Source organism: Aythya fuligula, chromosome 4 (genome assembly GCF_009819795.1).
Source record: "Aythya fuligula isolate bAytFul2 chromosome 4, bAytFul2.pri, whole genome shotgun sequence".
NCBI classification, from domain to species: domain Eukaryota; kingdom Metazoa; phylum Chordata; class Aves; order Anseriformes; family Anatidae; genus Aythya; species Aythya fuligula.
The window spans coordinates 5,808,988-5,821,025 of NC_045562.1; the positions used below are offsets into that span (position 1 = coordinate 5,808,988).

General features: G+C 36.8%; 1 protein-coding gene across 2 annotated transcripts in view; it reads right to left on the reverse strand.

The window, feature by feature from the left end:
* Nucleotides 1–5,794: 5,794 nt before the first annotated feature.
* The window catches only part of GSTCD (glutathione S-transferase C-terminal domain containing), a 69,553-nt gene continuing 63,309 nt past the window's right edge, over nt 5,795–12,038 (reverse strand). Inside the window, exons 12-13 of one of the 2 annotated variants that reach the window (XM_032187496.1) lie at nt 9,140–9,205; nt 5,795–6,888 (exon numbers count right to left, since the gene is read on the reverse strand). In XM_032187496.1, coding sequence (XP_032043387.1) covers nt 6,745–6,888; nt 9,140–9,205 — 210 coding nt within the window. In that variant the 3' untranslated portion in view covers nt 5,795–6,744. Of the gene's footprint in view, nt 6,889–9,135; nt 9,206–12,038 lie in introns of both variants that reach the window. The other variant, XM_032187497.1, reaches the window with a different exon arrangement.

Here is a 12,038-nt window from a genome sequence, read left to right on the forward strand (position 1 = left end):
AATTTCTTTCAAAACCCTCCATTTTTAGTTATGCTAAATTACATTTATGGTTACAAATGCAGCAAAAGCAACCAAATTCTCATAAAAATGTTAAAAATTACAACAATGATGTACTAGAAAAAAAGGGCACTAAGTACACCAGCATGTTATTTTAAATTGACACTTTAATGCTCAGAAAAAGCAGTTAACAATTAAAAATATGCACGGAATGCTGCTCCAACACACCCAGAGTAACAATCTGGGTTAGAAAGCTAGCACTAAAAAGAGGGGGGAGAAATAAAAATGAGTGCTATAATAGCACATTAAGAGAAAGATAAAGTGATAATTACTTAGGACTGAAAGAAGTGTAAGCATTTTAATGTGAACTAATGTTTTTGATGAATTAGAGTTCACAGAAATATTAATAACACTTTCTAAAATTAGACCTTGGCTTCAGCATATGAAAGAAACACAGCTAAGAAGTGAAAATGCCTTTTTGTCTGTATGCTGCATCTATTTCTAATCCTTTTACAACTAGCCTGCAGTGGTTTACCCAAATTTTGCAACCACACATATAACAACATAATTATTGAAATTATTTTAGTTCTCACATACATAAGATTCTCCTGACTTCAAACTCATTTAGTTGCACTCTGATTCTGAAGACGTGCAGAACAGAGATTTTTTTTCTAAGTTTCAATAAATGTAACTCAATCTTCAGCAATTTACTAATACCATATTGGGCACCAATGTTAACAAATGGATTTCAAACTCAGAGATGCCCATGGCAAAGAAGGGATAATTAAAAAAAAAATAAAGGCAGTATCAGCCGTGATACAAATTGGCAAAAGTTTCTTCTGTGCTCCCGTGTACTTGCTGTGAATTAAACAAACCATAGGTGGCAGAGAATTGTGTGGGTACAGTAGATTTGAAAAGGTGAACAAATGACATCGTGCTGATGTGCTATCACCACATCAGCAGCAGCATCCAACATTCAGATTTGTTAAGTGAAAAACAGTAAAGGTTGGTCTCAGCAAGTGGCTTATCCACGTATTTTGATTAGGATGTGGCTCAATTTTTATTTTTATTTTTTAACATTTTTGTGGTAAATCTGATAAAACTGGGTTGCAATACATCTTACATGGTTTTGGCCCATATACACGTGCAGCATCTCATGCCCATGAAATGCTTCCTTAGTGCTAAAATAATCATGTATCCATTGCAAACATGCTTCCTATTGGACTGGCGACACTTGGTACACCTCTTCAGGACATCATTGCTTTATTATTCATTGGTACTTACATAAACTATGACCCATGCCACTTGCATGTCTTCTCTGCTCTGCAACTACCAGCTCTATCGGTCTGTGAAAGAACAAAGAGCTCACACTGAATAATTTTCTTCAAGTTCTGCATTCTGGGCCCATTTTCTGTTCTGCTGTGTGAATGTCTACTTCAGCAGTTTAGAGAATTGCAAAAGATTTCTGCTGTTTTTCAAATCCAATAAACGTAAAATAGATGAAGAGTTTTTCATTGGGATGTCACAACTCCAGTATAGTATACAGATTCTATTAGCCAAATCTCAGTAAACCTCAGAACATCATTTTAACCCCCCCCCCCCCCCCCCAAAAAAAAAAGATTACTATTAACATATGAAACTAGCTCAAATGTTCTTAAAATAGCAGCCTCTTAAAGCTTTTCAAATACCCACAATAGTGAGGTCTAAATATAGAAAGGTCTCACCACATAAAAATAATAAGTCAGGTGTCATGCACGTTAAAGTCAGTGGATGAAAATCTATTATCTTGGAGATGCATCATGGAGAGTTACCATCTTCAGCACAGCCGTGCCTTCAGCTCTCATGTATCTTGAGTAAGTGTCATCCTATTGCTTAAAATTCAAGGGAACTCTTTCACTCAAGGAAGAATGACCAATTTATCACAATCAATGTGATAGTAAAACTGCTGGAGCAATCTACCAGGCAAAGTCAGAGGCAGTGTCACCTCCTGGAAATAAGATTTAACGTACGAGCACTGGAGATACAGTTACTCCTGGGCTGTCACCAAGAAACAAGACTAATTCAAAGTAAATTTCATTTGACATATCAGGTTCGTGTTTCTACATGACACTGAAAAGCTTTTTCCTTTAAAAAAAATAACGCTAAAATTAATATTTATATTCTTTATTAGTGTAACTGTATCATTTAGCAGACCTGTTTCAATGGCTTCATCACAGCTGATGCTGTACGAACTTATGAAAGACCAGCAACTGTCAGGTGAAATAGTCTGAAGGGGAAAGAGCGCAGCATTAGCAATAATTTCTTCTCCAAAAATCACTGATTATTTAATCAGTTAACAAGGAAACCTCCAATACTATCACTCACTTTGCAAAAACTGAAGAGTTCCACAAGCACCGCTGAAAAAAAAAGCGAGAAATTCAAACAGTCAAGTAAAATCATTTTGAGTCACAAGTTAGGAAACATCACTTGACACATATAAAGTATAAAAATTGTTCTGTTTTCACTCAGAAATGTCCTGAGTGATTCGTTATACAACTAGCCTAAATACTTCTCCTTACACAGAAGGCTTATCAGAGGAATTTTGAAAGTCTAGGTGTTTGACAAATGCACTTTTAGGAGAAGAGTGCACAACAAGACACTTCATTATTCATTTAATTTATGTGTGAATAAAAGCTAGAATCAAAGAAAATGAACTTAGTTTCAGTTTTACCATTTGCATATAATCACAGTATATTATTCATTTAGGAAATGCAATGTATTTTAATGATAGTTGTAGGAAACTGAAGTTCGCTAAGAAACAGCCACTGAACTGAAAGCATGACAGGTAGTTTAAATGCAAGTCTGAGCACAGAAAGTTCTGAGATCGGCTTCCTTTTATTGAAGAGGCATATAACATTTTTGACACCAGGCATCAGTATTATTTTTGACGCCAGATACGTATGCAGGTACATGCTTGATATCTTGTCCCACCAATACACCTTTTTTTTTACAAAAAAAAAAAAAGTAATAAAAGTGACAGGAGCTTAGATTGAGAGTGTACATGAGGAGTCTGGTATGACAGTCAAATGCTCCTAGGCAAAAACACTGAAAGCAGTACCTGAGAAGGCTTAAAGGAAAATCTGAATTGTGCTTTCTGCAGACAAATACACTATTTAGTCTGAGTGCCTAAACCAACACTTCAGACGTTCTGTTATCTTTTGTTAAGTAATGCTCCTCTAGCTTTTTTTTTTTCTTGATGGTGTCTAGCCAAACGATTATCCATGTAAACTCAAAATCAACTGCATGGCATTTTGCTGCAGATTACTTAGATCCCACAAACTTATATAGGCATATACACGATTACACAGTTCTTTCTAATTATTCAGTGAAAACATCAACATAGAATGCCACCTAGGAATGCAGCAATAAAATAAATCTGATTAGCATTACCTTTTCAAACTACAGATCCAGCAGGCAGCTGAAAATCAAGCAACAGAAACAGAAAACAACCACCTAAGATTTATGTTGACCTTCTGAATTAAGCATTTTACGTGCATCTTGGCAAGAACAATAGATGGGTAATACTGACAACGTGCAACTTTAATTTAAATAAAAAAGACTGGTTTAGCATAGTAATAACAACACCATATCTTTTTTTCTTTTCTAATTAAGATAAAGCCAAGGAAATTAGGGCGCACAATGTACCTACCAGGAGTGCCCCTTGTATACTGCCACCTCTGCCAAAGACTGCAATTCTAACACCTCTTGGAAGAAGACCAAGGAAGCAGATAATATGATAAAGACAGAAAGGAAAGAACAAAAATAAAGATGCATGTACACACAGATGACTAACTTTAACATACAGATGAGATCAGTGCAATCTGGTCATCAGCTTCATGTTACAAATTTGCTTTTTCCAGCATTACTGGCTCCAAGGGTAATGTAAAACAATACAGGCGAGACAACAGAAAATTATGACTATGTTAGGACAATACTTTGTTCACCCTACAGCTCATCCCAGTGGGACCAAACAGTATTCAGGCCTGCATCTTGGACATTAAGCTAGCTGTGTGTGCAACAAGTTGTGGGAAGAACAATGATTGTTCACTTCCTGGCACTGTGATGTCCAGTCATGCTGCTTAGGAAATTCTTGGCCTCTGTTCATGTTATACCTTTTATGTATATGGAAATGTAACAGATCAATGTACCTTAAAAACTAATATGAGTTCACGTTTCTAGAGCAAAAAGATGGCACCGAGTGGTAATTTAATCTGTGGCAAAATACCTGTTAACACCTGTTAAAAATGCTCTCTCCTTTCCATACTTTTGTCATCTGCTTCTCTTCAGTTTTCAATAAACAAAGCATCAGTGCACCACAAGCATAGATCAGACTTTACTAGCCGTAGTAAGGTAACTCCATCCTTAGAAATGAGGAAGATTCTGTCCTCCTGAGAAAAAAGGAAACAAGAGCCCACTGATGCCCATAGTGGTAAGGTCACACAAGAACGTCACATTATATAAAAACACAATGCTACTTTTGCGGTTCTTTCTACTTTTTCTTCTATAAACCTTTTTATTTTTTCCCCTCTGAAGCTCAATTCTATGTGGGGTGGCAGATTTTCATGGCATCAGTGGGATTTTTCCAGTCTGCTGTCACAATGTAAAATAATTCACTTAGGTTACAAGTATGCACACCTATGGGAAATTAGCTCACTAACATGAAAATAGGTATTTAAAAAAAAAAAAAAAAAAAAAGAAACAAAAATAACCGAGATTGGTACTGGGATTCTTGTTTAGCTTTAGCTATTTTTCCTAACTGACCTAAGCATCTAATAACCTGTTGGACACCTGCCCAAATAAAGCTCCTGCACCACCTCTGCTTCCAAGAAAGAGTTTTGCCTGTTTAAAAAAATCATTTTTTTTTCCCTCATCTTGTATTCAGCGGCACACATTTCCTATGGCACATCCCAAGTGCATTCCTTTTCTGATTTCTGGTAGATCAAAAAAAATTACAGATGATTGAGGTGGACGTTGTAGAAATTTCAAATCATGTAACAGCACAGTTTTTTGCTCTGCTGAAAGCTAATTATTACTGCATAATAATAGAACACGTCAAATACACATCACCACCATACCTAAAAGACACACATTAGTATCCATTGCCCAGAGCAGAGTAAAGCTTTGTGAAAATCCTTACCATCAACAGCAAAGATTCAATCACCTATCTGACCTTGGTAAGTTCGTCCTTCTTCACAAACATACTACCTGGATAATGTTCAGATTTGACTTACTTCTGGCTTAAAAACCTGAGTTCTCATTGAGCAAGCGTATATCCGGGTGAAACCCCCAGGAACACCTGGTATTGCCACGTATTTTATACTTGCTATGTTGCTATGCAATCTTCCAGCTCCCAGCTCCTCCTGCTAACTAAAAGAGTTACAGGAAAAGTACTGCATCGTTCTCAAGGACTCAGGTTAAAGGTACCATTTAATACAAACTTGCTTACCTTTGTGCTTCCAAATAAGTGTGCAGCTTCCTTCAGTCTTCACATTAAAACAACAACAAAAAAAAAATAGATCTTTTAGAGAGAGAACTTTCATGAAGAATAAAGCATTTCGGGATCCTATTTTTTCTCCCTCCAATACCCGTGGCTGTTTTTTTTTTGTCACACACGCTGACCAAACTTCAGATACATTTAAATTACTCCATGGCAAAATTTGCAAATGTATGAAACCCACAATCATACAGGAAAAATACTGTTACAAGCTCTTATCCATTGTACTAGTGTTAACAGACAATTTTAAACTACGGTAGGAAACTGTTTACTAGTAAAAGCACAGAAGAACATTTATTTTCATTTTACAGTAACAAGTCTGTTGTTGACCTTTTCAAATGGTTCCACAACTGCAACTTCGTTCAAATTTAAATTGAATATAAAAATAAATGAAGAATGTGTGTACAGACACAAGCTGGTCTTAACAATTGCATCTGACAGCAAGTCTCTTAAGAATGGAAAGCAATCCACTTCAACTAGTAGAGGTGGCAGTGAAGTAGCTGTTTGCTGATATCATCACTAGCTCCTGTTATCTTGTCGATGGAGAAATAAGGGTTTTCTTTCTTTAAATACTCACTTTCAATTGTCTGGTTACAGAATTACTGTGTAAAATTCAAAGATAAAATTTTAAATCATTTTTAAAAGGATTATTAGGTTAGAGTACGTTTTTTCTATATACAGAATGATGATCAAAGTATTCTCAAAAACTTTTACTAAAAATAATCTTGCTGAAGTAGGATGGAATTCTTTAGCGAAATCAAGCCACCACCTGTCGCACAACCTTCCTCACTAACACCATAAATCCCGTCTGTTCCTCTAGTGATCTGCATAACTGGCTGATAACTACTCTGCCCATGAGCACGAATGAAGGTTTGAACATGAATACAATTTTGAAGCAGCCAAGACAGCTCTACTGCGAAGAGAATCACCTTCCCTTCTCTAAGACCACCTTTTTTCTAAACCTCTGCAGACAGATGGGATACTATCAACAGTTGTAGAGACTTCTCAGCAAGAACCACCAAAAGTTGCCTAATGACACATTACAAGCTATAATTCCCTGCATGCAGTTCATTTTCTAAAACTTTTCATGCTGCTTCCTTTTCCAAACACAATGGGTTCAAGATGCATGATGTCTGCTTCCCAGCTATGCTTGGATCTGCTGGATGTTGTTACGCACTGAGGATTTATGTTCAACTTCAAATCAAGTATGAGCTTCACACTCTAAGTCGGGGTGCCCACAAACATATTGTTCTTTGGAGAACAGCTCTCTGGCTCCATAGATATAACTTGGACAGAGTAGTTACTTCCTTCTGCAGCCCAGGCCCGATCGAGATCCACAAGCCCCATACACTGCTTGCCTAAAATGAGAGCAAAGGAGAGCATGGAAAATCTAAAAATATAGAAACATTACCAGAAACATGCGCTTCAATGTCAGGAAAATGCATCACTACGTTATCTACAGAACAAGTTCCGAATCTACTTAAAAAATATATTAAAATCTATGCTAATCTGTTTTACTTCAAATAGGCAGTCATTAATAGTGCTAAGTCACATCTGTCTTGTAACCCTCATTTAGCAATGACCCTGAGAAAAAAAATATTAACTCTTTACATACACACGGAGAAACACAATAAGCACAACTATTTTGAAGTATTTCCAAAACTTACAGAAAAATGTGTGCATTAACGTAAAAGTGACAAGAAAAAAATGGCTAGTTTTTCCCTTAGCTCTCAAAATTGCTAAGCATTTACTTCCTTTATAACTGTAACTGTTTTCCTACTGTAGTTTCATCTAAAATCTCAAAATCTTTGAATACTGATTATCAAATGAAAGAATAAAATACAGAACAGTGATCCAGTTGATCTGAAACCACACAAAGGTAACTGCTTATAAACAAAAATACTGAATTACTAATGGAAATTAACCTTATCTCAGATTTATCTGCAAAAAAAGGGGAAGGAAAAATTCAAGTTTTTTTTTTTTTTTTTTCTCTTAAAAAAAATTTATGATACAGCCATGATAAATTGACAGGGCCATTTGGTTTTACCTGTTTACTCATTTTAATTGATTTCTATGTTTTGAAATACAGAATTTGTCACATCACGTTTTCAGCAGTTTGCAACTCTTGCAAAAAAAAATTAGCACCTCCCTGAAACATTTTAATTGCTGATAGTCATACACTCTTGAGTCATGAACAAGACACAGTCCTGCTTCAGACTCAAAGCCAATGTTTCTGTCTTTTTCTTGAAAGAACTGCACAATTAAATATAATTTTTGGCCTGAGATGAAGATAATAGCCAAGAGTACTCATATCCTGTCCCTACCCTAAACTACCCTGTGTAATTGTGTATTTCTCTCCCTTGAATTTATACAGAACTTGGTTGCATGTATCATTAATAGCTCTGATATGCACCTGGGAAGTGTCTGTAGGAGTTTAAGGTTTAGGTTTTGAAACAGCAGTTTCAAATCTGAAACAGAAAAGTGGTCTTCAATGGTCTTCAATGAAATGTAGTGTTATGTGGAACTAAAAACAATATTACACTCTTTAGAACAGAAAAAGCAATGACATTTCCTGTACAGAAAGGAAGAATAGGATTTACGGTTGTTATTTTTTTGTTGTTGTTGTTGTTTTTTGTCAGTGAAAAGCACATCAAAGTTGCATTTGTGATGAAAAACTGCAGTTTCAAAGAGAGAGTAGGCAAAAGTTACAGCCTTTCAAAAATGTTTGAGTCCTCTTCCAATTTTCAGTACACCTGGTAAGCATCAGGAAAAAACATGGGGTGCTACGCTGGTAACTAAAGACTGAATTTATTTCTTGTTCACAAATATTGTGATGATAGTAAAAGAGCTGACAAGTTTGTTATAAAATAGATATTGTTATCTTAGTATCTGTATTATTTTCTTTTTGTGCAGTGAATATAGGAGATAATTCAAATTCTTCAAAAGAAGTTTAAAAAAAAAAAAAAAAAGCACAGTGATTATTTGCTCCTTCTGCTTTAATGTACTTAGGAAGTGTTTCTTGTGAGCCAAGGATGGAGAGTTAAACCTTTAGAGTTTCCAGCCTCTTCTGTCTTTTCTGACCCAGAAGATTTTTTATAGCTTTTTTTCTAAAATTTCTACAAATGTAATGAGGTGGGACAAATAGGTTTGTATGCTCTGAAGCCTGTCTGTACCAAAAGTAGCCCACGTTCTGCAGTGTAGCCTTGTTGTTTCCAGTTGGCATGGATGTTTGCCCTTCTAAACAAGTCATCACAAGCAGGACAAAGGGTTCAGACTGCAAATCACTACCTACAGAAGTGCTTTTAATGCAAGATGGACTGGCAACAGAAAGACTTCAGTAAAGTTTACAAAAACCTCACCCTTTTTATAGAATGATTTGGGAGTGGAGGAGAAAGTGGAAAGGCAATGAAACTCAGTGGAATGCAAACCCTCTAGCTCATATTGATAATTCAGAATGAATAAAATATTTTCAGTATCATAGTTCAGAACAGCATAGAGAGAAATGTGAAGAAACCCCGATTTCATAAAACATTAAACTATTTCTTCATAAAGCAACATATTAATAACACTGCAATAGTCTACATAGCAGCTGCAGAAATTCATACCTACTAGCCTGCGTTCGGGTGGAAGCTGAACAGCTGTCTGATCTGCAAACCTGCAAAGGATCATGTGCTCCTGGAAGAAAAAGAAAAGAACTTTGGCCCAGTAGCATTTCTCTCTTTCAAGTAAGAAAAATCTAATTAAATGTTTGTAAGTACTAAGAACTTCTGTCACATAGAAGACTGTTTCTGGAAAAATAATGCCTGTAAATCCTAATTTTGATATTGCTTTGGCTTGTAAAAAAAATTTGTAAATCAAGTGTTTGTAACCATAAGCAGATTTCTACTCAGAAGGGTTTGTTTCTTGCTAAAATTCCTCCAAACGTCTGCAGCAGTGGAACTGGATGTAACGTATGCAAGACTGCATTTTTCAAAGGCATATGTCAGATTTATTTTGCCCTCAGCTACTGTAGATCAAAAACAGCCTTCTTTTAGCACAGTCATCACTGGGCAACATGACTGCATCAGCGAAGGGTCAAGACAAAATTCTTACATAGGTGACTTGAAATACTGGATTGTTTCTCCTAAGCAGCAATTCTGAATCAAAGAATCACCACTTCGTGGCGACAAACTTCCTTTGCTCTGCCAAACCCATCCAGGATCAACCTAAAAGGTCGTGAAGGAACTTAAAAGTTTCTGCAGAGGCTTCCACGATAGCTGCCACTGAGTTTTTGCTGTCTTGGCACTCATGGGTATGGTGTGGTAGAGGGTTAAGCCACCACCTTGCTGTCTGCTTGGATGGGGCCAGAACCCTAACCTCAACAGCCTTCAAAGAAATGCCAGCTGTGCTAGCAGAACGGTTTCTCAGAGATCAACCTAGCTAAGGAAGGTGAGCTAACCAGATGGTGACAGAAAAAGCCTTGAAGGTATAGCACTGAAATTAATGCTCTGCTGACAGCTGTGCTATTTGGGACAGCTGCAGTATTAAGTATAGGACAGAGTAAATCAGAACCAGTTAAGAACTGCACAACATTCCCAAGTCTCCTATCATGTTCCTATCATGTCTCCTATGCTGGGATGGGGAGAAAACAGAAACAGACAACAACAGAAGCTTTTTTTTTTTTTTTTTTGCTACACAAAGCTTCCACAGCTACATATCTGAAAATGAACATGTGTCTTGCATCAAAAGGAAAATGTTTTTTTTGATTCCTGACTTATACAAAAAGATGATTTTAAGGGCGTGGTTGCTGTAACAGATGGAGAGAGAGACTTCACCTAAGGATACTTCAGCTTCCTTCAGTATCCTGAAGTAAGGATACTTCAGCTTTTTAGTAAGGGGAACATAAACATCCAAAAGTCTTCATTTCACACACACAAAAAAACCTGAATGAAATCCCATCTTCATATTGAATCAAGATGGTAACTCTCTCCACAGTGCACTCCATCCAATTCATGTAATTGCAGACACCTGACCACAAAACAGTTTACTCGCAGATTTTCAAATAAAATACAGTAAGCCATTATTGCTACTTTAAACTCAAATTTTAGTTATTTAAATAAACACACAATATCCTGAGGCAGAGATGTTTGTTTCCTACTACAGATAACTCACATGAGGGTTTTCAGCTCACAGCTCCATAACAAATTTGCAAGCAAAATGAGAACATGCTATAACATATTTAGGACTCAACATGTTGTATCAGTCAGTGCAGTTTAAATACGGCTATTTCGGTAGTACAAAAGAGCTGAAAACCTTTAACCCAGATATAACCACTGGGGAACTGAGAAGTAATGCCACAGGCAACGTGGCTGTTCTTAGGGGTAGGCAGCTCGAGAAGAAAAAGAAGGGCTTCACAGGAGAGGAAGAAGGTCAGAGATAGCCCAGAACCCTTCACCAGTCTTTAGGCACTCGGCACAGCCTGGCTCTTTGCAACAACAGCATCTCAGCTCATTCAGCTAGACCAGAGCCCAGGTAAGACTTGCCGCACAACCTGGAAATCTGGACTGGCCCTAGTGCCTTGGCTTCCTACAAGAGATGAACCTTCAAACTAAACTAGAGCCTAAGACATAACCAACTCTTTTTCCCATGATATAACCAGTAAATTGTCACACTCCCTGTTGGCAGAAATGAAGATAAAAGTAGTTTTAAAGTATCAAGGACAATGATTATAAACTGCATAAATGTTGGGCATGTACAAGCAGTTATTTTGCCTTTAGAACACCCACAGAAATGCCCGGTAAGTTTTCAGAGCTGGATGTCCAAAGTAATTCCTTCTTACTTTCCAAATTTCCTACATGGACAATGTCTTGAAAAACAGAGTCTCAAAACGTATCACGGTAGGCATCTACAGCTACCGTCACCTTATTCTTTATAGCTATAAACTAATGAGTTACAGCACGATGTTCTCATCACAAAAAGTTTTGGAATTGCCAGACTTCTGGATGTCTTTTTAGATCTCACTAAAATGGAAGATAAGAGAAATGAATTTAAAATGGGAACTGGATGGGGGTGACACAGACAATGTCTGGCTAACACATGGCAGCTTTGGCGACTAGCCAGTAACCTTTAACAGTTTATTAATATGAAATATAAAAAATGCATATAGCTAGCTGTATAACAAAAAGTTATTTATATCTAGGATTACTTGAGGCACCATCGAGCCTAGATCATTTGTATAGACTACTATGTTATTAAGTATTGCCATTGGCCCCTGTGTGCTTCTGCTACACGAACAGTAAGACACTGGAACTTCTAAAGTGGTGATAATCCCTGGGACCTACATGTCCATGGATTAAAAGAAAAAAAAGAAAAAGTCAGAGCTGCAATAAGATTACACACACCATCCTAACCAAGGCTTCCTTGATTTTATTTTTTTTTATGTCACCCTGTCCCTCTGTAACGTCCACAGGTCTACTTTTAATAACACGTTGGCAAATGAACTTTTTCTAAACTCAAACCTGAGTGCTTG